The sequence below is a fragment of the Oryctolagus cuniculus genome, chromosome 5 (genome assembly GCF_051225735.1).
Source record: "Oryctolagus cuniculus isolate XC-2025 breed Fujian yellow rabbit chromosome 5, ASM5122573v1, whole genome shotgun sequence".
Lineage (NCBI taxonomy): Eukaryota > Metazoa > Chordata > Mammalia > Lagomorpha > Leporidae > Oryctolagus > Oryctolagus cuniculus.
Window position 1 is genome coordinate 139891636 of NC_142871.1, and position 22846 is coordinate 139914481.

The 22846-nt window shown below is 55.3% G+C and overlaps 2 protein-coding genes across 7 annotated transcripts; one reads left to right on the forward strand and one right to left on the reverse strand.

Moving 5' to 3' along the window:
* The first annotated feature begins 832 nt into the window (after positions 1 to 832).
* Positions 833 to 19146, forward strand: DHX16 (DEAH-box helicase 16). 3 transcript variants are annotated; one of them, XR_016234704.1, is made up of 20 exons: positions 834 to 1245; positions 3293 to 3540; positions 3625 to 3787; positions 4029 to 4085; positions 9920 to 10174; positions 10349 to 10552; positions 10632 to 10823; positions 11459 to 11569; positions 11760 to 11875; positions 13941 to 14151; positions 14297 to 14395; positions 14504 to 14656; positions 16157 to 16232; positions 16472 to 16634; positions 16735 to 16853; positions 16951 to 17018; positions 17630 to 17792; positions 17883 to 18044; positions 18316 to 18489; positions 18931 to 19146. XR_016234704.1 is itself a non-coding variant. In XM_002714358.6 (20 exons), the coding sequence occupies exons 1-20, from the start codon at positions 1039 to 1041 to the stop codon at positions 19057 to 19059; spliced, it is 3135 nt and encodes a 1044-aa protein (XP_002714404.1). In that variant the 5' UTR covers positions 839 to 1038; the 3' UTR covers positions 19060 to 19146. The 3 variants fall into 3 exon arrangements, 2 of the variants coding, with proteins under 2 accessions (XP_089190441.1, XP_002714404.1); XM_002714358.6 differs by having other exon boundaries at positions 839 to 1245; positions 16157 to 16297; XM_089334315.1 differs by lacking the exons at positions 13941 to 14151; positions 14297 to 14395; positions 14504 to 14656; ... (6 more) ...; positions 18316 to 18489; positions 18931 to 19146 and adding an exon at positions 12957 to 13929 and having other exon boundaries at positions 833 to 1245.
* A 12-nt stretch (positions 19147 to 19158) lies between these two features.
* C5H6orf136 (chromosome 5 C6orf136 homolog) lies at positions 19159 to 22822 on the reverse strand. Of its 4 annotated transcripts, none has more exons than XM_002714333.6 (6): positions 22507 to 22822; positions 20893 to 21291; positions 20535 to 20623; positions 20188 to 20388; positions 19556 to 19625; positions 19159 to 19475 (listed from the first exon to the last, which is right to left on the reverse strand). In XM_002714333.6, the coding sequence occupies exons 1-6, from the start codon at positions 22576 to 22578 to the stop codon at positions 19356 to 19358; spliced, it is 951 nt and encodes a 316-aa protein (XP_002714379.4). In that variant the 5' UTR covers positions 22579 to 22822; the 3' UTR covers positions 19159 to 19355. The 4 variants fall into 4 exon arrangements, with proteins under 4 accessions (XP_002714379.4, XP_089190455.1, XP_089190453.1 ...); XM_089334329.1 differs by lacking the exon at positions 22507 to 22822 and adding an exon at positions 22207 to 22456; XM_089334327.1 differs by lacking the exon at positions 22507 to 22822 and adding an exon at positions 22182 to 22456.
* Between the last annotated feature and the right edge of the window lie 24 nt (positions 22823 to 22846).

Genomic DNA, 22846 nt, shown 5'->3' on the forward strand with positions numbered 1-22846 from the left:
CTTTTTTTTTTTTTAAGGAAAATTTTTTCTTTATTTGAAAGACAGTTACAAAGAGAGGGATAGACAGAGAGAGAGAGGGAGAGAGAGAGAGAGAGAGACGTATTCCATCTGCTGGTTCACTGCCCAAATGGCTGCAAGGGCCGGAGCTAAGCCGATCTGAAGCCAGGAGCTTTTTCAGGTCTCCTTTGTGGGTGCAGGGGCGCAAGGACTTGGGCTATTCTCTGCTGCTTTCCTGCATTGGGAGCTGGATCAGAAATGGAAAGCTGGGACTCAAACAGGCACCCATATGGGATACTGGTGCTTTAACCTGATGTGCCACAGCGCCGGCTGGCCCAAATTTTTTCTTGCAACAGTTTCCCCAGTTCCAACTTTCTTCCTGCTTGGAACTCCCCTTATAGCTAACCTGTATTCACTTTTGTTGCAGATACCATTTCTAGCAAAGGTCAATCCTGCTCAGCACCTGCTAATCTTTCATAGCATGAACATGATCTCATTTGAAATAAAGCCGGCAGCCCGCGTCCCCTTACCTTGAACTATTTTAGACCCGGTAGAAAATATGTACTTTTACTTATTTATTATGTGGCTTACCTCCCTTGAACTCTGAATGTAAACTCGATGTTTTGTCTGATTTACCGTCTGCAGTATCCCCAACATTTTACACCGTGCTTAAAACGCCTTTTTTTAGGCGCTCATTGAATTAATCTCCTTTGAATGAATGAATTAGCGAAGCCTCCACTGACCATCAGGGGGCGATAGAGAAATCGGGCAGGGAAGGAAAATGCGCTACCCAGAGCGAGATTTGATTCTGCGAGATTTGAACTCGCGTAGCCACCGTAGTGCTTAGGCCGGAAACGAGCATCCTCTTCCGGGCTCCGCGGAAGGCGGGTTTGGACTGTTGGAAACCGAACCCTGAGGTTCTAAAGCAGCTCCCTCGCGGGGCTAAGGCTCCGGCCAGGTGCCCCGGGCCTGCCACAGGCCCGGCCGCCGGCGCGGCTGCTCCGGACGCCTCAGCGCTGAGGACCGGGCAGGTGGGTGGCCATGGCGACGCCGGCGGGGCTGGAGCGCTGGGTTCAGGAGGAGCTGCACTCGGTGCTGGGACTGAGCGAGCGGCACGTCGCGCAGTTCCTCATTGGAACCGCGCAGCGCTGCGCCTCGGCTGAGGAGTTCGTGCAGCGCCTACGAGACACCGACACGCTGGACCTGGGCGGGCCGGCGCGGGACTTCGCTCTGAGGCTCTGGAACAAGGTGTCCGAGGGGCGGGGCAGGGGAGGGCCCCGAGTTACGCGTCCGGGGGAGGCTGGCCCGGTTGTCCATCGGGGAGATAAATAAGCTAAAGGCACAGTCATCCTTTGCCGACTGTAGGCTGGGTACTGTGCCTGGTGCCGGGCGTCCGGCTCGGTGGAGAGCATCCGGCAGGTCTTACATGGGGTGGGTTGAGTGCTGTAGAGCAATGTTCCCCGAGCTTCAACCTGCGTAGAAGTCAGCTGTGGTCCTTGTTCAAATGCCCGTGGTCCGCGGGCCGGGCTGTAAGTGGCCAGGCTCTAGAAGAGGTGGTTGGGAAACACTGCGGGAGGGCAGAAGAGGCGGCGGGGACAGTGTTCAGCAAACTCAGGCCCAAGGATCCCCGGGGATTTGTCAAGTGGAGAAGGGGGAGGGAGCGAAGGTGTGAGCGGTGAACTCCTGGAGGATCGCGGGCGTCTGTCCGGGTAGTCCTCCTGCCCAGCCGTTGTCTGTCGGACAGAGCAGGGCCCCATGTGTGCACAGAGTGGGAGTGTCCCAGAACGGTAGAGAGCCTGGTGCGGCTCCGCCTGCGGACCTGTGGCCGGTGTATCCTGCCATCTACAGGTGATGTGGTGATGTGTGACAGCCGGTGTCACATTGCGAAGTTTTGGAGTTTTTTTTTTTTTTTCTTTTTTTAAGATTTATTTTATTTATTTGAAAGACAGAGTTACAGAGAGAGGTAGAGACAGAGAGGTCTTCCATCCACTGATTCACCCCCAGGTGGCCGCAATGGCTGAAGCCACACCGATCCGAAGACAGGAGCTTCTTCCAGGTCTCTCACGTGGGTGCAGGGGCCCAAGGACTTGGGCCATCTTCTACTGCTTTCCCAGGCCATAGCAGAGAGCGGGATCAGAAGAGGAGCAGCCGGGACTAGAACCGGCACCCATATGGGATACAGGCGCTTCAGGCCAGGGCTTTAACCTGCTGCGCCACAGCGCCGGCCCCACATTGCAGAGTTAACCCTTGTAGCCTGTCAGTCCTTGTGTAGGAATGACTTAAATCCTTGGGAAAAGCAGAACTATAAGAAAGTGGCCAAGTGATTGAGAACTGGGTGTGGGGTTGTAAGCTCTGGGAGGGCAGAGATTTTTGTTCATTCTGGATCCCTAGTACCTAGCAAGTACCCGACAGGTGGGATAGACCTCATTAAACGTGTGTTAAACAAGGAGGCTGTGGTATAGGGGGTGAAGCTGCCGCCTACAGCGCCGGCATTCCATATGGTACTGGTTCGCGTCCCAACTGCTCCACTTCCGATTTAGCTCTCTGCTAATGCACCTAGGAAAGCAGTAGAGGATGGCCAAGTCTTGTGCCCCTGCACCCACTTGGGCGTCCCAGAGAAATGTCCTAGCTCCTGGCTTAGATAGGGTTGTGACCATCTGGGGTGTGAACCAGCAGGTGGAAGACCTTTCTCTCTGCCTCTCTGTAGCTCTGTCTTTCTTTTTCTTTTTTTTTTTCTTTTTTTCTTTTTTTTTTTTTTTTGACAGGCAGAGTGGACAGAGAGAGAGAGAGAGACAGAGAGAAAGGTCTTCCTTTTGCCGTTGGTTCACCCTCCAATGGCCGCCGCGGCCGGCGCACCGCGCTGATCCGATGGCAGGAGCCAGGAGCCAGGTGCTTTTCCTGGTCTCCCATGGGGTGCAGGGCCCAAGCACCTGGGCCATCCTCCACTGCACTCCCTGGCCACAGCAGAGAGCTGGCCTGGAAGAGGGGCAACCGGGACAGAATCCGGCGCCCTGACCGGGACTAGAACCCGGTGTGCCGGTGCTGCTAGGTGGAGGATTAGCCTAGTGAGCCGCGGCGCCGGCCTGTAGCTCTTTAAAATCAATCAATCAGTCTTTAAAAAAGTGAATGACAGAAAGGAAGTTCAGAAACTGAGGGGCTCTGTTGAGATGAGAGCAGGATGAAGTCATGGGGAGGAGAGGGAATGCTGGCTGATCTAAGATCAAGTCCTTAAGTCAGGGACAGCCAGGGGGGTGAGCAGCGGTCAGGAGTTGTTCACACTGCTTATCCCTGACAGGTACCGCGGAAGGCGGTGGTAGAAAAGCCGACTCGGGCGGCGGAGCGAGAGGCCCGAGCCCTGCTGGAGAAGAACCGGTCTTATCAGCTGCTGGAAGACAGTGAAGAGAGCAGCGAGGAGGCCGTGGGCAGGGCTGGGAGCAGCGTCCAGAAGAGGCGCAAAAAACGGAAACACCTGCGGAGGAAGCGCCAGGAGGAGGAGGAGGAAGATGAGGAGGAAGAGGCTCCCGAGAAAGACAAGAAGGCAGGGTAGGTCAAGCAGGGCGAGGGAGGGTGGGCCGGCGGGTGAGGGGCGGACCCGTGGTTTAACCCTGAGCGGGTCTGGGGCTGCAGGGGCAGCGGGCAGCAGCCGGCCAAGCCCGAGTCAGAGGACGAGTGGGAGCGCACGGAGCGCGAGCGCCTTCAGGACCTGGAGGAGCGAGACGCCTTTGCCGAGCGGGTCCGGCAGCGGGACAAGGATCGCACGCGCAATGTCCTGGAGCGCTCAGACAAGAAGGTAGGGGCGGCGCAGCTGAAATCCGAGGCCGGCCTCTCTGGGAGGACGGAGGTTGAGTTCATCCCTGGGCGGGAGGCCCCCACCCCACCCCGTGGTTCTCTGGCCACTGCTGTTCTCACGGCCGCAGGGGACGTCTCCCTGTGCTGCGGCGCCTCTAAGAGATGCTTGAGGTTCTAGAGGAGATGGCCGTGGGCGGAGGCCTTCTGGACTCACACCCTCCACTTCCGGTCTCCTCCTCTAGGCTTATGAAGAGGCTCAGAAGCGCCTCAAGATGGCTGAGGAAGATCGGAAGGCCATGGTGAGCCCCGGGACCTGGGACGCCGAGAGCGGGAAGCTCAAGGACAGGCTTTCTGATGGAGCGGTTGGGTGCAGGGCAGGGGAGGGGTGCTCAGGGCTCTGGAGCAGGCCTCGGTTTGTGGCCATAAGCTCCCCAGGGCCTGCTTGACTCTGCACACTGTGGTGGGTGTTAGGGAAGTGTGCGCTCTTCCTGTCTTAGGAGGCGGCATGGGGCGTAAGGCCGCTGGAACGCTGTCGGGGTGGCTGGGGGAATGGCGGGGCTGCAGTCCTGCTGCCCAAGCTGGCTGGCCAATCAGCTTAGGCACACCGCCTCCCCGCTAGTCCCTGCATCCCCTGTGGCTTGGTGATCTCCCCGTGGTTGCCTGAGCTAGGCTTCTCACTGGACACGGACAGAGCTCTTACAGTTCATGAACTGGACCTTTTTAAAAAAGATTGATGTATTTATTTGAAAGGCAGAGTTAGAGAAAGAAAGGGAATGACAGAAAGAGAGAGAGAGATCCTGCATTGGCTGGTTTACTCCCCAAATGCTGTTATGACCAGGGGTTGGTCAGGCCAAAGCCAGGAGCCTGAAGCTCCATCTGGGTCTCCCATATGGGTAGCAGGTGCCCAAGCACTTGGGCCTTCTTCCACTGGTTTCCCAGTCATGTTGGCAGGGAGCTGCATTGGAAGTGGAGCAGTCAGGACATGAACCAGTGTTCATATGGGATGCTGGTGTCGCAGGCAGCAGCTTAACCTGCTGTGCCACAATGCCAGCCCCAAACTAGACTTTCTGTGCTACAAGTCCAGGTAGGTAGGCAAAGGCCTGATCTTGTCAAGTAGAGTCACACTTAGGTTTTCCAAAAGGATGACCCTCGGGTCTCTCCTGACCCATCTTACGTCCCACCCCACAGAATAATTGTGGGCGGAGCCGTTTCTTGGTGCAGCTGCAGCATTTCATTTGCTTGGACTTTTTTTTTTTTTTTTTCAATTATGAAACATTTCAAACAGAAGTTGAAAGAATAGTGCAGGGGCCAGCGCCGAGGCTCATGTGGTTAATCCTCTGCCTGCGGCGCCAGCATCCCATATAGGCACCGGGTTCTAGTCCTGGCTGCTCCTCTTCCAGTCCAGCTCTCTGCGGTGGCCGGGGAGTGCAGTAGAGGATGGCCCAAGTGCTTGGGCCCTGCACCCGCATGGGAGACCAGGAGAAGCACCTGGCTCCTGGCTTCAGATCAGCACAGCGCCGGCCGTGGCGGCCATTTGGGGAGTGAACCAACAGATGGAAGACCTTTCTGTCTGTCTCTCTCACTGTCCATAACTCTACCTGTCAAATAAATTAAAAATAATAATAATAATAATAAAGAAAGAATAGTGCAGTGCTCAGATATGCAATTCAGATTCAGAGATGGCTGATACCCTGTGCAGTATTGGCATTGTCTATGTAAATGTAGTTTTTTTTTTTTCTTTTTTGGCCCATTTAAAAGTTTTAGATGTCATGCAGTTTAAGCCTACATAGATCAACATGTAACGTCCTAGGAATGCAGACATTGTCCTCCAGAACCTCAGAGCCATTGTGAGACCCAGCAGGATGAACCATAACTCTTGCATGCTGTCTACCAAATTTTCCTCTTTACTCCATGCCTCTAACAGTTCCTTTTTCCAAATCAAAATGTAGTCATGGTTCCTTTATTGCACTTGGTTCTTCAGTGTCTTTAGTTTCTCTCCTTTCTATGTGTGTTTTGTCTCATCTTGTTCACTGTCCTATATTTTGGATTTCTTAGATCCTTATCCAGTGGTGTAAAATTCTTCTATCCCCAGTGCTTCCTTTAGAGTGGGAATTGTGTGCAGCGCTTGCCTGGACTCCAGTTACATGGTTGTGACAGACGCTTACCTCTTGGTGGGTGATATGCACTGCACCGTGTATCAGCTCAGTGGCCTTGTTCTCCAGGTGTGTGTGTGAGGACAGATATGGCCTTTCCTCTGATGTTTTCCTTACCACTGTTAGTCCTCTCCTGAGTCTCTCACTGGGCATTGCAAAATAGTGATTTTTGGACGCTGTCACTCCATTTACATTGATTGGCTAGAACTTTAGTACAAAGAAGAGCTTTTCCTCAACAATTAGGAATGAGCTAGAGTTTCTTTATAAAAGGCACTGTAAATGACTTCTTTTCTTTTAATGGTATAAAATAACTTTTATTTACATAATTTATATCTATAGAACATAATGCTTTCTTTAGAACAAGAAAATTTACAAATGACAGATACTGCTTTTTTTTGTCAAATACTTCTTCAAGCAAGATAATATACATGGTCACTTCTAATTCAAATAACATGGTGGTAAAGACTTCTTTCTAATTACCAATTTTTAGAGTCAAGAGTTTGGTGTAATAGTCACTTCACTGGTGATAAGCATTTTTTCCAATTTTTGATTTGTGTGTGCCATATTGAACTCAAGAATTTTTATCTTTCAATATTTTGAAATCCCATTCTTTTTTTTCGCATAGGGAATGTTTTTCAAATGTACTTAAAATAAAAACATAAAGCATTAAAAACTAAAGCATATTTCATTTTAAATAAATCCTCCAGTGGGAAACGGGGGGTTCATTGTCTGTACTCAGAAAGCTGTGGCCCGTGAGGTTTATATGTGTAGTTCACCAGCATTCCCTCATTGGAAACATCAGTGTCTCCACATCATGGTTCCCAACAGTCTTAAAGCTCTGTGTCTTCTTTGACTTGATTCCCTCTTGATTCTGCCCAGGATTTGTTCACAATTTGCTTCAGATACCCTCTCCATCTTCATAAGTGTTCTTTAGAGCATCATCAGTCTTTTACTAGGATCTGTTGCAGTGTTGTGGGAGGGCTCTTTTTTTCTTTTTCAGCCTGAGTCAGATAGTCCCACTGTGTGTTTTCTGCTTTTTGTTTTTTGTTTCCTACATGATATAAGAAGTGTATTGGTCTTGACTTCGTTTTATTTGAAAGTTAGAGAGCCAGAGAGCTGCCATCTGCTGGTTCTCTCCCCAAATGTTGGCAGTAGCCAGGTCTGCGCCATGCTGAAGCTGTGACGCTGGGAATTCAACCCAGCTCTCCCACGTGGGTGGCCAGGACCCAAGTACTTGCCGGCTCCCAGAGTGTGCATCAGCAGGAAGCTGGAATCGGGAGCTGAGCCAGGATTCCAGTCCAGGCACAGACCTGTGGGGTGCAGTATCCCAAGTAGCATCTTAGCCCTGGTGCCAAACGTCTGCCTCTTGGCCTTTTTGAACTGTTTTCCGCAGGGAGGGGCTTTAAGAGATTATTCAATCATGAAATAACTTTTCCCATTTAGGTTTTTCACCAAAAGGTCAAAGGGCCTGAGAAATGCACTTGCACATTCTTAGTGGGAGCTTGATGAGCTCCACGTAAAGTAATAGAAGTTTCCCAAGCGTATCTGACCGATCCTGTGTAGTTACTGATTTTCACTGCTGTACTGGGAGCAGGCACAGCAGTTGGCTTCTTACTGTTAGGAATGTCTGCTTTCTTCTGTGCCTTCCTTCCTTCCTTTCCTTCTTTTTGAAATTTATTTATTTATTTTGAAAGAGCTACAGAAAGAGGTGGGGAAAGAGAGAGATCTTCCATCTGCTGGTTCACTTCCCAGATGGCTATGATGGCTGGTGCTGGGCCCTGCCGAGGCCAGGAGTCAAAGCTTTATCGAAGTCTCCAACGTGGGTGACAGGGGCCCTAGCACTTGTGCCATCCTCTGCTGCTTTTCCTAGGCTGCTCGCAGGAAGCTGGATTGAAAGTGGAGCAGCCGGCCATTGGAGGGTGAACCAACGGCAAAAGGAAGACCTTTCTCACTGTCTCTCTCTCTCACTGTCCACTCTGCCTGTCAAAAAAAAAAAGGGGGGGGGGCAGCCAGGATACAAACCAGCATCTACATGGGATGTTGGTGCAGGCAGTGGTTTTACCCACTATGCCACAACATCGGCCCTTCTCTGATTTCTCTTCTCTAGTGTCTTGTTCTTGATTTCTGTCTCAATCTGAGGTTTTGTTTTTGTTTTTGTTTTCCTGTATGGACACCATGCATTTTTTAGTGGCCTTTTCTAGCTACAGTTTTATCTGTTCTGTTTAGTTCTGTAGCTCTTTCACAGACAAAGCCGTGGTCAGGGTGCATTAGACCGAAGGCCCAAGCTGCAGCTACGCAGGGGAAGGAGTGGGAAATGCTGTGCCCAGTGCAGTCCTATTGGCATGAGTTACAGTGCCTGCAGCCTGCACGCTGGGCCCTCCACCCTGCGTGTATTGCAACTCGCCTGTGTCACATGGTGCCTCTGGATTCTTTGTGAGGCCTCTGCCACTCATTATGCTTCTTATTTTTAGTTTATTTAAAAATTGTATGTATTTATTTTTAAGTGAGAGAGAGAGAGATGGGCAGACAGATCATCCTCTGCTGGTTCACTCTCCAGATGCCTACAACAGCCAAGGCGGGGTCAGGCTGAGCCCAGGAGCCTGGAACTCCATCTGACTCTCCCATGTGCATGGCAGGGATCCAAGCACTTGAGCTGTCACCTACTGCCTCCCTGGATGCGCATTAACAGGAAGCTAGAATTAGCAGTAGAGCTGAGACTCAGACCCAGGCACTCTGATAGGGGATGTGGATGTCCCAAGCAGCAGCTTAGCCACTGCATCAGAAGCCTGCTCTGTTATTTTTAGTTAGATGGAGCTTCCATCCCCTGGTTCATTCTCCCAATACCTGCAACAGCCAGAGCTGGGCCAGAACAATAGGTGGGAGCCAGGAATGCTCTCCAGATGTCCAGTGTGGGAGGCAAGAACCTTGTGAGTTGAGCCATCAATGCTGCCTCTCAGGGTTTGCATTAGCAGGAAGCTGGGCTCAGAGCTGGAGCTCAGTGTCAAGGGGACGCAGGTTAAGTCAAGCCCTCAGCCCATATCATGGCTTTGATGCTGTAATTGCCCTGATTTTTGGCCCAGATGTAGAGGGAAAAATGCATCTGCCTCACCCATCCTGTGGAAGAAGTATTGGATTATAGTGCTCAGATTGGGTCATGATTGGAAGCTCCACTTTAAGTCTTCACAGATCAAGCAAGAAAAGCCATGCAACTAACTAGAACCAGAGCCCCAAGGGTGGAGAGCTGGGGGTTCTGTCCCTGCAGGGGAGAAGGTGGTCAGGGTCACAGCGGGAGGGATCGTGGCTAGAGGCAGGAAGGCCCTTAAGGGACAACCACTTTTCTGCTTCATCCATCATGTGCCCTATCAGGCCATAGCAAAGGTCAACGTGTAGAAGCCAAGTGATGCATTTGGGGAGTGGGGGGGACAAGGTGAGCTCCAGAAAACTAAGCATCCCTGATTATGTCTGGCCTTGCAGAAATGCTCTGTGATGCATCCAGTTTTTTATGTACGAGTAACTTTCCCCATTCCTCCCCAAGCTGCGCTCATTTAATTTGAGGTCAGGAGCAGGTAACTGGGGCTGCACATCGCCTCCGGTTGGCACCCTCAGTGGTTTCCATCCTTGTCTCAATCATTTTCAGTTCGAGATCCGTGCTTCTAAATACTAGGTCAGCCTTTTCATTGTTCTCTTTCTACTAATTTGAGAGTAATAGTAAGAGTAAAATACTGATTATTGACATAAGTGCCCTGATGAAGCTGCATTGACGAAGCCGGGGCCCAGCAGGCCCTTCCCGCTGGATTCTGCTGTGGGAAGGCTGGCCGCGGGGTCGGGCTGTGGCATTCCAGGAGGCCCGGCGCTGGGCATTGTGCATGACAGAGGGCACGTGGAGGGTGTGTCTTGAGGGTCTCGTCTGCTTGTCAGGGAGCTGTTCACTCCTAGGAGTAGGCAGGGAAAGGTGATGTGACTGCCCTTTCCTGACCTAGGTCCCTGAGCTGCGGAAGAAATCGCGCCGAGAGTACCTGGCGAAGCGGGAGCGGGAGAAGCTGGAGGACCTCGAAGCAGAGCTGGCTGACGAGGAGTTCCTTTTCGGGGATGTGGAGCTGAGCCGCCATGAGCGGCGCGAGCTCAAATACAAGCGGCAAGTGCGGGATCTGGCCAGGGAGTACCGGGCTGCCGGTGAGCAGGAGCGGTTGGAGGCCACCAATCGCTACCACATGCCCAAGGAGACCCGAGGGCAGGTGAGGCGAGGCGGCATCTGCTGCAGGGAGGGAGGGAGGGAGGGCTTCAGGGGGTGGGGCAGTGCCTTGGCGGACCCCTCCCTTGTCTTGTTCTTCTCAGAGGGCAGGCATGGGGGCGGGCGGGAACCAGGCAGGGAAGGTGTCCCCAGTCTTCACGTGCCCCTGTCTTTGCAGCCAGCTCGAGCTGTGGATCTGGTAGAGGAGGAGTCGGGCGCCCCTGGGGAGGAGCAGCGGCGCTGGGAGGAAGCCCGGCTGGGGGCTGCGTCCCTGAAGTTTGGGGCGCGAGATGCGGCCTCCCAGGAGCCCAAGTATCAGCTGGTGCTGGAGGAAGAGGAGACCATCGAGTTTGTGCGGGCCACTCAGCTCCAGGGCGACAAAGTGAGTGGGGACGCTCTGGGACGCCCTGAGGAGGCGTCGAGGCCTGCTGGCAGGCTCACAGCCACCCTCTCCTTCCCAGGAGCCCACGGCCCCGCCGCCTTCCAGCCAGGCCCAGCAGAGGGAGTCCATCCAGGCCGTGCGCCGCAGCCTCCCGGTGTTCCCGTTCCGCGAGGAGCTCCTGGCTGCCATTGCCGATCATCAGATCCTCATCATTGAGGGCGAGACCGGCTCGGGGAAGACCACGCAGATTCCGCAGTATCTCTATGAGGAGGTACCGTCGCCACACCCTTGAGGTTGGGGCAGCGGGGGGTGACAAGCACAGTCCTGCAGGGCTCCTGTTGCCTGATCGTCAAGGAAGTTGTTTGCCTGTGTTCCCACTAAATCTTGAGGGTTCTGAGAACACAGAGCCTTGTCACATTTCTGTTCTCGCTGCCTGCCACAGTGCCCGTGCCTAGGAGGGCTCAGTATCTCCAGGTTGGAAGGACGCGTGCTGGATAGGTGGAGTGCAGTGTGTGGAAATAAAATCCTCCCCTCATCCAGCCCAGCCAGGCCTCTGCCCCTCTGCAGGGGCCGGAGGATGAGGAGTTACCGGGCTTGTTCTCCTGCTCTCGTCTTGTGTCCCTCACTGCTTCTGGGTCTGCCTTTGCCGATCTGTCCTCTTCTAGCTCAAGACTAATAGCGCCCTGAATTTGATGACCCAAAGAGCGGGGAGTGCCAGGGCGGGAGGAGGACCCCCTTGGGGCCCGAGGTCTGTCTTCCTATCTGTTTGCCCATCATTTCTGGTCCGCTGCTTCTGTCTCTCCCTTTCCCCCACCCTGCCTGGCTTCTATGACTTCTTTCTTTGTATCGTGGCTGGGACTCGGGGCACCTGAAGCAATTGAGAACTCTCTCATTCCTGTCACTCAGGGCTACACGCAGAAGGGCATGAAGATTGCCTGCACCCAGCCGCGGAGAGTGGCGGCCATGAGTGTGGCTGCGCGAGTGGCCCGGGAGATGGGTGTGAAGCTCGGGAATGAGGTAAGCGCTGGGGGTGCAGGGTGGGGGGCAGCGGCTAAAAGATGCCGTGGGCCCACAGGGTCTAGAGCTCACCTGCTCGGCCTTCAGGGCCCCACACCACAGATGCAGGTGCTGGCCCCGCGTTCTGTATCCCAGGTTCCCTCCAGGGAGCCCCATCCCACTGTGGGTCACTAGTGGCCTCCTTGCCCAGGTTGGCTATAGCATCCGCTTTGAAGACTGCACATCCGAGCGAACAGTCCTCCGCTACATGACAGACGGGATGCTGCTCCGCGAGTTCCTCTCCGAACCTGACCTGGCGAGTTACAGGTGCGCACTGGGCCCCTGCCTGCCACGGAGCAGCCACCTGCCGTCTCTTCCTCTGCTCTGTTTATCCCCATCTCTTCCGGTGTCTTTCCCTAGCTCCTTCATTCATTTATTTGTTAAAGGTTTATTTATTTATTTGAAAGAGTTAGGAAGAGACAGATTTTTCATCCACTTGTCCACTCTCCAAGTGGACACAATGGCTGGGGCTGGGACAGGCCAAAGCTGGAGCAGGAGTGACCTCCAGGTCTCCTATATGGGTGGCAGGGGCCAAAACACCCAGGCCATCCTCTGCTGCCTCCCTAGATGCGTTAGCAGGGAGCTAGGTTGGAAACGGAGCAGCCAGGTCCATATGTGTCCATATGGGATGCTGGTGTCATAGGTGGCAGCTTTACCTGCTGTGGCACAGCGCTGGGCCCTCTCTAGCTCCTCCCCACCCCCTTTTTTTTTTAAAGATTTATTTTATATGAAAGGCAGAGTTACAGAGAAGCAGAGGCAGAGATCTTCATTTGCTGATTCACTCCCAAAATGTCCACAATGGCTGGAGCTGAACCAATCTGAGGCCAGGAGCCAGGAGCATCTTCTGGGTCTCCCACATGGGTACAGGGGCCCAAGGACTTGGGCCATCTTCCACTGCTTTCCCAGGCCATAGCAGAGAGCTGGATCGGAAGAGGAGCAGCCAAGTCTCAAACTGGCGCCCATATGGGATGCCGGCACTGCAGGGGACAGCTTTACCCGCTGTGCCACAGCACCGGCCCCTCTCCGTCTCCTTTAATCTCTAGGCTTGCTTTCTTTTCTTCCCACTGAGCTGATTTGGCCAGTTCTTAAAGCTTTATGGTTTGTATGGTGGTAGAATTGGAGGTGGGACCAGAGAGAGAAAAGATTACAGAGAAAGCATCTCCTTCCCTCTGCATTCATTCCCAGGGCTAGTGTAACACTGCGGAGACCACAGATGCCATGGGGAGGCATCTGCGGACACTCGGGGTGTTCAGCGTAGAGCGGAGAAGCTCAGGGGAAATACCCTGGTTGCCTTGAAATGTGTGCAGGGCTGTTACATGGGGAGAGACAGGACTTGTTTTATTTGCAGGCGCAGCTGGAACCATGAGGGAATTTACAGGGCGATGGATTCAGCTCCGCGCTGAGTGTGGTGGAGGTTGTGGGGCGTCCGTGCTCAGCCTCTGACACCCAGCCCTTGCCTCAAGTCCTGGGCCGCCTGCGTCCGTGAGCAGGGAGCTCTCAGTGCTGGGGATGGGAAAGCAGAACTTGGAAGAAGGAATGTTGCGGAGCTCGGCGTGGCACTGTGTGCTCTCTCAACTCTTCTGAGCTGAAGTCTCTAGATCTGGAGGAGCACAGCCGAGCGGTGGGGCAGCCTCGGGGCCCGTGGAGGGCCAGCTGAGGCCAGAGTGCTGCTTTGTTAAATGGCAGGGGCCTGGTTACTGTCAGGATTGGGCACAGAGTCGAGGTAGGAGCAGGGGATGAGCTCCCAAACCAAAGAACAGAGCAAGGAGAAAGATGGTGGCACACAGATGAGTTGGAGGAGACTCAGGGGTCTGCAGAGCCCTCTGAGGGCTGGGGTGGAAAGGCGCTCCTTCTCCCAGAAGGGGCAGGGCGCACCAGGGTGCACAGCAGCACCAGCCCTGCAGGGCCTTGAGGCCCCCCTGGGCTGCTCGCCATGGCAGCTCAGGCCTGCCCTCCATCCCCAGCCAGCCTCAGTCAAAAGAGCCCTTCCCTTGTTATTTATTTATTTTCTTTAAAACATATCCTTGCCTCTGCTTGCTCTAATAAGAGCAGCTGCCGACTCTAAGCGCATTCAGAGGGGCTGGCTTGTGCTGTCAGCTGTCAGCCTCCGTGTCGTGGCTCCTTTTGTCTCCTGGGCTGGGTCAGGCTGCAGACGCGGGCCCTGGCCTTCTCTGACCTTCTGTTGATTTTAGGTAACTGGGATGCTTGGCTTTTCTCCTTGGAGCCCCTCCCCTCACATCCATTCCTGAGCCCTCTCGTCCAGGGGACCCTGGTTCCAATCCCGCGTTGCCCAGCTCCTCCCCCTTCACCGTTCCCTGTCTCCCTCCCCTAGCGTGGTGATGGTGGATGAGGCGCATGAACGGACCCTACACACAGACATTCTCTTTGGGCTGATCAAGGATGTTGCTCGCTTCCGCCCTGAGCTCAAGGTCCTCGTGGCTTCAGCCACGCTGGACACTGCCCGTTTTTCCACCTTCTTTGATGACGCCCCTGTCTTCCGAATCCCCGGACGCAGGTTTCCGGTCGACATCTTCTATACCAAGGTGCCCTGCCCAGGGAGGATGGGCTTGAGTCCGGGTTGTCCCAGGGAGGGAAGTGGGAGGTGGGACAGAGCATGTGTCGAGCTGGGAAGGGAGGAGGGGTCTGCCTGAGCAGGCGGCCCTCCTGTGACCACATCTCTCCCCCCAGGCTCCGGAGGCTGACTACCTGGAAGCCTGTGTTGTGTCTGTGCTGCAGATCCACGTGACGCAGCCCCCCGGGGACATCCTGGTGTTCCTGACAGGACAGGTGTGTGACGTGCAGGGCCCGGGGAGGGGCTATCCCCGGGCAAGACACTGCGGGCACGTGGGCCTTCGGTGACTGGAACCCCTGCTGCTCTCCCCACCCCCAATGCAGGAGGAGATCGAGGCTGCCTGTGAAATGCTCCAGGATCGCTGCCGCCGCCTGGGCTCCAAAATCCGGGAGCTGCTGGTCCTTCCCATTTATGCCAACCTGCCCTCCGACATGCAGGCTCGAATCTTCCAGCCCACGCCCCCTGGGGCACGAAAGGTCAGTGTGAAAGCCTTACTGCGCACCTCTTGCTGTGTACAAATGGTAGTGAAAGGGAGGGTGGCTGCCTGACCCATACAAGGCGTGTCCTGGGCCCAGCTGCAGACGCAGGCTGAGGAGCAGCCAGTCCCTCACTGCAGGCTGGAGAGAGAGGATGAATACCGCAGGACTGAGAGCGAGCGCATGGTCGGAAAGGAAGTACTGCAGGGAAGGGAAGCCCGGGTGTGCCAGCAGGAAGGATCTGGTGTGGAGCTTTCAGAAAAACCCCTGGGGAGGTCATGGGAAGGCCAAGGTGGGGCTGCGGTGAGGGTGAAAGCCACTGTGCATGGAGATTAGGGAGGCCTTTGATGGCAGGCAGGAGAGGCTGGGCTTTCGACTTTGAGTAGAGCTGTAACTCACTCCACATTTAGTGTGTCCCTCCAGTGTGCCAACCACTGTTCCAGGGGCTGAGGATACAGTGGCAGAAAATCAAAGTCCTTAGCCTCACAGAGCCCACAGTGCGATGGGCGGAGATAGCGGACGCGTGAAAGCATGGTGCTTACTTCCAGCAAGTGCTGTGAGGAGACGCAAGGCAGCGTAGAGAGCTGAGACCAGCCCTGGGGGCGGGGAGTGGGGAACAGCAGGAGGGCATTTCCCTTACAGTACAGGGGAGGAAGTGGAGCAGAGGCCTACACCAGGTGAGGAAGGGAGCAGCTGTCGCACAGGATCTGCCAGAGGGGTGTGCTAGGGGGGTCCAGGCCTGGGCAGTGAGAGGGGGCTGAGGGCAGAAAGGCAGCCAGGGCCCAGGTTCAGGGCTTTAGGGAACTTAGCTTTATTTCTAGAGCAGGATAGGAAACCATTCAGGCGGTCTGGGAGAGTGGTATGACAGGTTTGATTTATTCGTGTATTTGGGAAACAGAGCTGCCATCTGCTGGCTCACTCCTCAGATGCTGTGGTGGCAGGGGCTGGGCTGGGGCTGAAGCTGGGAGCTGGGAGCTGGGAATGCAGCCCAGGTCTCCCCTGTGGGAGGGAGGAGCCCCGTTACATGAGCCATCATCACTGCCTCATGGGGTCTGCATTGGCAGGAAGCTGGAGCTGGCAGTTGAACTCAGGTACTCTGACAAAGGATGTAGGTTTCTGAACCTCTAGGCTAAACGCCTGCTCCAGGTTTACATTTTAAATGGGTCACTCTGGATGCCATGTGACAGGGACTAGCAGTAGGAAGAGGGAGACTTGTTAGGAGGCCATCGCAGGAAGTGGTAGCATGAAGAAAATCAATAAGGTGGTGCAGGGGAGAGGGGGGGCGGGTGCCTGGAAACTTCCACCTCGCCTCCCTGAAGGAACTCCAAGTCCTCTTCACATCCTCCCCTCTTCAGGCCTTTGCTGACCGTCCCCACCACGGCCCTCCCACCTTCTATGGCCTGGCCCCTCCCCTGACCTCGGCCCTGGTTCCTCATCTCCCGCCCCGCCTGCCCCTGCTTCTCCACTCCCAGCTTCCCAGGGTTACGTTTGCTCTTTCAGGTGGTTGTGGCAACAAACATTGCCGAGACGTCGCTGACCATTGAGGGCATCATTTATGTGCTGGATCCAGGCTTCTGTAAGCAAAAGAGCTACAACCCCCGCACAGGCATGGAATCCCTCACTGTCACACCTTGTAGCAAGGTCAGCCTGGGTCTCTGTGGGCTGGAGAGAGGTGGAATTATCCTGCAGGGAGGGTCAGCCCAGAAGCAGCTTCTTAGAGGGTGGGGGACAAGCAGTCTACAAATGCCCAGGTTTCTTGTGTACATACCCCCCTTGAACTGTCAGATTGTCAGCCAGCCTCTCCTTTCTCTACAGGCCTCAGCCAATCAGCGGGCTGGCCGCGCGGGCCGGGTGGCCGCGGGGAAGTGCTTCCGTCTGTATACCGCCTGGGCCTATCAGCATGAGCTTGAGGAGACCACGGTGCCTGAGATCCAGAGGACCAGCCTGGGCAACGTCGTGCTGCTGCTCAAAAGCTTAGGTGACTGGGCTACCCCAGTCCTCCTGAGTGGAGGGAGGTGGGGGCTAGAGTGCCTGGTCCTGGTGAGAAGGTCCTGTTCTATTCCCATGCCCTTCCCCAGGGATCCACGACCTGATGCACTTTGATTTCCTGGACCCTCCACCATATGAGACCCTGCTGCTGGCTCTGGAGCAGCTGTATGCTCTAGGAGCCCTCAACCACCTCGGGGAGCTCACCACGGTGAGATGGGAGGGCAGGAGGAGGGCTGGGGGCCCTGGGGACCGCTGCAGCGGTGCAGGGAAACCTGAGGGAGGATTGACTCCGATTTTCTCTTTAGTCTGGTCGAAAGATGGCAGAGCTGCCAGTGGACCCCATGCTGTCTAAAATGATCTTGGCCTCCGAGAAGTAAGTCCTCCCCCACCCCGCCTTGGGGCTCCAGCACACACACTGGCCGTGCCTCCCCTGTTTCCATGGCCATCTCTCTCTGTATTTCTCCATCATACTGTCCTTTAACAGTAACGTAATTGGATAACCCTCACTGCCCTTTTTGAGGCCCATAAGGGTCACTAATACACTGTCCTGTCGTTGGTCATGGTATTAAATGGGCCAGAGCGACAGGAAATCCGGGAGCAAGAGTGAGCACAGAAGTGGAGGCTCTTTTCTCTGTGAGGGATGCTGAGGGAGGGCTCATTCTGGAGCTGCCTCCGCTAAGGCTTCCCGCTAGAACATTCAGATGTGACTGTGGAGGGACCACCTTGAAATGCCGTTCTCCCGCTGCGGTGTAGGCCACAGGTCTGCCCAGTGCACGCAGCCCCAGAGATCCCCTGTGGATACCCCTGCTGGGAAGGTCCCACACCGTGACCCCCACGCTGCATGTGCCGCCACCGGCTGTCTGCTGGCTGATTGCAGCCACTGTTGCAGCTGGCCCTCTCCCCGTGAGGAGGCCTTCACACAGCAGCCGCTGTGTCTGCTCAGGTCGTGCTTTGAAGCCTCATGCTTTTCCCTGCCTGCCACAGATACGGCTGTTCAGAGGAGATCCTGACAGTGGCTGCCATGCTCTCTGTCAACAACTCCATCTTCTACCGACCCAAAGACAAGGTTGTCCATGCCGACAATGCCCGGGTCAACTTCTACCTCCCTGGTGGGGACCACTTGGCCCTGCTGAACGTCTACACACAGGTCACTGGGCTTGGGTGAGTGGGAGTGGAGGAGCCGTGGGGGACTCTGGGCCTGCTGTGTACTAACACTCCTTCTCTGCCCTTTCCACAGTGGGCTGAGAGTGGGTACTCGTCCCAGTGGTGCTACGAGAACTTCGTCCAGTTCAGATCAATGCGCCGAGCCCGGGACGTGCGGGAGCAGCTGGAGGGGCTCTTGGAGCGTGTGGAAGTCGGTCTCAGCTCCTGCCAGGGGGACTACGTCCGTGTCCGCAAGGTCAGCATTTCTTCAGTCTGCTCATGCACCCCCGGAGGCCCCCTGGGGGCAGCAGCAGTCCTAGCCCGAGGCACACCCTCTCCCTCCTGTGGAAAAGGTGGTCTCCTGGGCTTCCTCCCCGAGACTGCCGAAGGTTTGTCCTCCCTGGGTTCTTCACGCATTCCTTACCTTTCAGGTTCTCTGGAAACCTGGACTGAGAAGACAGGGGATGAGGGTAAGGGCCCCCGGATGACTGCCCTCTGCTTGACTTTCTTTGCTGCCCGCTCCCTAGGCCATCACTGCCGGGTACTTCTACCACACAGCGCGGCTGACTCGCAGCGGCTACCGCACAGTGAAGCAGCAGCAGACGGTGTTCATCCACCCCAACTCCTCCCTCTTTGAGCAGCAGCCACGCTGGCTGCTCTATCATGAGCTCGTCTTGACCACCAAGGAGTTCATGAGACAGGTGAGGTGCCCAGCCCTGCCCAGGTAGGCACAGACTTCACGTGGGGGGAGAGTATGCTGGCAAGCTGAGAACCCAGGTTCAGGTTGCACAGAAACAGGGAAGTGTGTTGGCTTGGTTGAAGGTAAGATCAGGTAGCAGCGTTCTCTGTGACAGCTGTCTCAACATCTTCTGGGATCTGAGAACTGTAATTGGCTGTGACATCTGTCAGTGTTTTAGGTGTGGGGCCTGCAATGATGAACAAAGCAGATGGAGTCTCCCTTTACATGGTTACCCTCCGGGCTTTTCTCAAGTCTGGCTTGCTTGGTGTCTTGAATACCACATAGAGGTGTCTGTCCTGGGTGTGTCATCACAGAGCCAGCCACCTTCTGCCTCAGCCCTGCAGTCACACATACGAATGCAGGTTGGAAAGAAGGGAACCCACTGATCTCTCTGTCCTTCTAGGTATTGGAGATTGAGAGCAGCTGGCTTCTGGAAGTGGCTCCTCATTATTATAAGGCCAAGGAGCTAGAAGATCCCCATTCTAAGAAAATGCCCAAAACAATAGGCAAGACACGAGAAGAGCTAGGGTGAGAAGGGGACATAAACAACCTGATACCAGCTCCTCTTTCTTCTGTACATTATTTAATATCTATTAAATAAAATTATTTTTGGAATAAAGCTTGTGGGAACTTTTGGAATCCAGAGATATTCCATCTCATATAGTCACTTTATTATTTACAAGTTAAATTACACAGCAGCTTTACACAGCACGAGATGGAAAAAAAGGAGGGAGCGAGGGGAGGAAGCTGGCTCTTGAGATTCTTGGCTGCCTCCACCTCTCTCTTGTGCGTAGCAGTCCTCAGTGCTTCTTCACCCCAGCTCCTGGATCAGGCCTTGGAACACAGGTTTAAGCCGGGCTCGTGCTCTGGCTCTGATAGCCCTAGGGTCACCAGGGCTCCCATTAGCAGCTTCTTCACAGGCGCAGGCGGTGAGTGTGAAGGCATCAGCTGTAAGGAGAAAGGGGAATGCCAGTCACAGGAGAGCAGGCAGCTTTTCTGCCCTCCACCCACGCGGCCCTAGGACTCACCTTGTCTAGGTGATGGCGACAAATGAGGCCATTGGAATTCAGGTAGAAGGTAGAATAAGCATCGTAGGTCCTGGGGAAGAGAACAAGGCTTACTGAGGCAGACGGTGACTGGTTCCAAAGCTTAATTAGTTCAAGCATTTGTAAAACCACCTTGCTACACGTTAGATCACCAGAGGAACTTTCAGAAGTCCCAGATGCTTAGGCTGCTTACGCTATCACAATTAAATCAGTGCCTGCCACCAGGCGACTCCATGGTGCAGCCGTGTTTGGGAACCGCTGCTCTGAATAGCTGTTAGATGTTAGAGGCTGAGCCTAACAATTTTTTTGGGATTCTACTTACAGCCAAAAATTTACCAGTACTTCACCTAGGGTTATGAGGTTTAACTACCAAGAACTTTGCTTTGTTCCATAAGCCTTTGAGTGCACATTACGTGTCAGGTGATGTGCATGAGGAAACTAGAGTGCAGAGGCTTCCTAATAACGCTCAACGTCCCTATTATTTTCCATAAAGCAGACTGACACCAGACCCCCATCCTCCAGCCACCGGTCGAGTCAGGGCAGGTCACTGATGAGAACTAGCTCATCAGATTCCTAAGAGGGCCTACGCAGTTAGAATCCTTCTCACTTCTCACCGGTAAAGCTCCTCTTTGTCACGCTTGTAGAAACGCAGAAAGAGCATGTGGATGGGCAGCCCCACAAGCCGCCAGCGGGCTTGCAGGGTCCAGTTCTCCGGGTGGCGGGTCAGCTGTAGGACCTCCAACCGAAGTTGTGCAAAATAGTTCCATGCCAGGAAGCGACAGAGGGTGAGTGACAGGATGTACCAGGTCCGTCCCCTGTGAAGATGGAATGGGAAAGAATGGCAGAGTCAGAAAAGCAACTGGTTTCTGTCAGAGCAACGGGAAAGAGCTGTGGCAAGTAATCGGAGGAGGCCAAGTGTCTAGCATTGGGTCCTCCCCAAGGCCCTACCCCTGCCCCTTACTTGGTACGCAGGTTCAGGATCTCATTGATGAATTCCACGTCGGGTGAATAGAGAGTGTAGTCGTGGGAGTGAAGGAAGAGGTTAGGAAGCTAGGTGGGAAAAGACGGCATCAACCCAGACGCAAAGAAAAGATGATCTAATTTCTCAGCTTTCTATTTTTAGGGCTGGTTTACTCCCCTCTAAGCAAAAGGTCATCTCAGTGCACGTCTAACTCCCCCCTCTCCCAAACCGAGAAGCACCTATTTCCTCAGTAAAATGTCTAAACACAGTCCCGTGCCCTCCTGATTCTAAGCAGGAATCTAATTGGCCAACCCGCTGCTGCCTTCTGTAGATGGAAGCCACTGTTGTTCTGACTCACCTCTTGTCTCAGTCTCTCATACATGACAGCCAGGTGTTCTTCCATACTAGGATCTCCCGAGGGGCTGCCAGGGGATGGGTGGGCAGTTCCGGGGCCTTGGAAAGGTATCAGAGCTCCAGGATAGGGGCAGGGAGCCCCCTCAAAAAGGCTCCTAAGCCCATCCAGGCAGCCACTGTGCAACTCGGGTCCTGGGCCCTCCTCCCCTTTTCCTGGAGGGAGCACCACCCATGGGGAGCTGAGGGCCTGGACCTGAGGGAGAGGCAGTGGGCGAGCTGGAGGAAGAGGGAGAGTAGGAAGGTGTGGGGGTGGGAAAGGCCAGACGAGTGGAGATGGGGACGTGGCTGGCGTGCAGTGGGGCCAAAGGACTGGGAATGGTGGAGTCCGTGGAGAAAGCTGCTCCTGAGGAGGCAAGAGAAAGGCGGGAAGGGTGAGAATCCAGCTGCCTAACGCCCCTGCACCCACGCTCTGCTGCTTCCAATCCCGCCTATTCCTCCTGACAGAAGAGACGGAAAAAGGGGGTGGGTTCATCTCCATCTGCCGAAAGCACAAGGAAATAGGTGCATGCGACACAGGGACAGGTCCTGCCACAGGAGCAGGCACCTTCACCTTGATTTAAGATTCCACCACTATTAGGGGGCGCTTTCACTTCTTACGGCAAGACTCGTTACACGTAGCTGATGAACAGTTAACAGGCTTACTGTACTGTGGTGAAATGAGGTGGCACATATATAACACCTCCAGGATTACATGGGGCAGGCATCTAGTTCAAGCCGGGAATTGGAGTTACTGTGTAACCTAGGGGCTTTCATTCCCTAAGCCTGTTTCCCGTAAGCACTCCATAAAGGAGGGCGGCGAGGCTCATTAGGTCGTTACAGTATGAGATAATGAATGTGGAAGTTGTTATCATTTCGGGCCCTGACACACCCCCAGGCGGCTGTTAGAGGCTGGACTTCCTTCTCCCCGGTTTGCCCGCGTTGAAACTGCGAGGAGGGGCGGTCACCGGACCCCCGCACCTGCCAGGTGGTCTCACTGTGGGTACCTCGGTCCGGGACCGCACCTGTCAGGTGGTCTCACCGCGGGGAAGCCACGCGGGTACCAGAGGCGCAGCCTCTGCTGAGGGCGTGGCCATCTTGCCCTCCCCGGCACAGGGGCCCGAACCGGGTCCACCCGGGCCGGACTTCCTGCTGGGGCCGTTTTCGGATGCTGGATGCGCGGGCTGCACTGCGTGGCCCGCGGGGTGGGGTCCGGACCCGGGGACTCACGGGCGGCGCCGCGGCGGGACTCCGAACCTTTTCGTCCTGCCCTTCAAATCACCTCCAGGCACAGGTAACCGTGCAGCTCCGGGCGCAGCGCGGCGCGCCCCGCAGGCCCGGCCTCGACCCCGCCGGCCGACCCTCAGCAGAGAACCGATGTCCCACTCTGCGCGGGGCTGGCGAGCGCCGCTTTCCAGGCCACACGACCCCGTACCCCTCCATTCGCCGCCCGGTAGAGGTGGGCAGGGGCGGTGGTGTCACTGCGCTTGCGCGGACGCCGGCGCGCGCTCCGCCCCACGCTGCGGCTCTGGGGAGGGTCTCTCCCCGCCCCCCTGCTCCCCTCGCGCTCCTTTCCTCTCACCTGGGGTCGAGCCTGGTAGGCGCGGAGGCAGGGGCCGAGACGCTGGGCCGCCCCCCGGCTGCGCTGGTACATGATCTCCCGGGAGTGGAGAGCGCGCCTGCCGAGTCCGGCCTCCGGCCTCCTCACGAGGGTGAGCGCGCCCGGGAGCCGGCTCCGTGAAGGGGAAAGGAGGTGGGGGGGAGGTTAGGGCTGAGGGAGGGAAACGGAGATGTTGCGCGCTTGCGCACTGCGGGCTCCAAGGAGGCTGCAAGAGGCGCCCGGTCGGCCGTCCGTGCGCCTGCGCTCGCGGTACTGGCGGCTGCCTCAGAGCGCTTGCGCAGTAAGTTAGCGGCCCAGTGCC

What these genes read in the sequence shown, in the direction of transcription:
- DHX16 (XM_002714358.6), top strand. Translation starts at nt 1,039, where the DNA reads ATGGCGACGCCGGCGGGGCTGGAGCGCTGGGTTCAGGAGGAGCTGCAC. An exon ending in GAGAAAGACAAGAAGGCAGG is followed by an intron (nt 3,541 to 3,624) that starts GTAGGTCAAGCA and finishes CTGGGGCTGCAG; the next exon opens with GGGCAGCGGGCAGCAGCCGG. An exon ending in CGCCCCCTGGGGCACGAAAG is followed by an intron (nt 14,657 to 16,156) that starts GTCAGTGTGAAA and finishes TTGCTCTTTCAG; the next exon opens with GTGGTTGTGGCAACAAACAT.
- C5H6orf136 (XM_002714333.6), bottom strand. Translation starts at nt 22,578, where the DNA reads ATGTACCAGCGCAGCCGGGGGGCGGCCCAGCGTCTCGGCCCCTGCCTC. An exon ending in CCTACCAGGCTCGACCCCAG is followed by an intron (nt 21,292 to 22,506) that starts GTGAGAGGAAAG and finishes TTGCCTCCTCAG; the next exon opens with GAGCAGCTTTCTCCACGGAC. An exon ending in GACAAAGAGGAGCTTTACCG is followed by an intron (nt 19,626 to 20,187) that starts GTGAGAAGTGAG and finishes TCTCTTCCCCAG; the next exon opens with GACCTACGATGCTTATTCTA.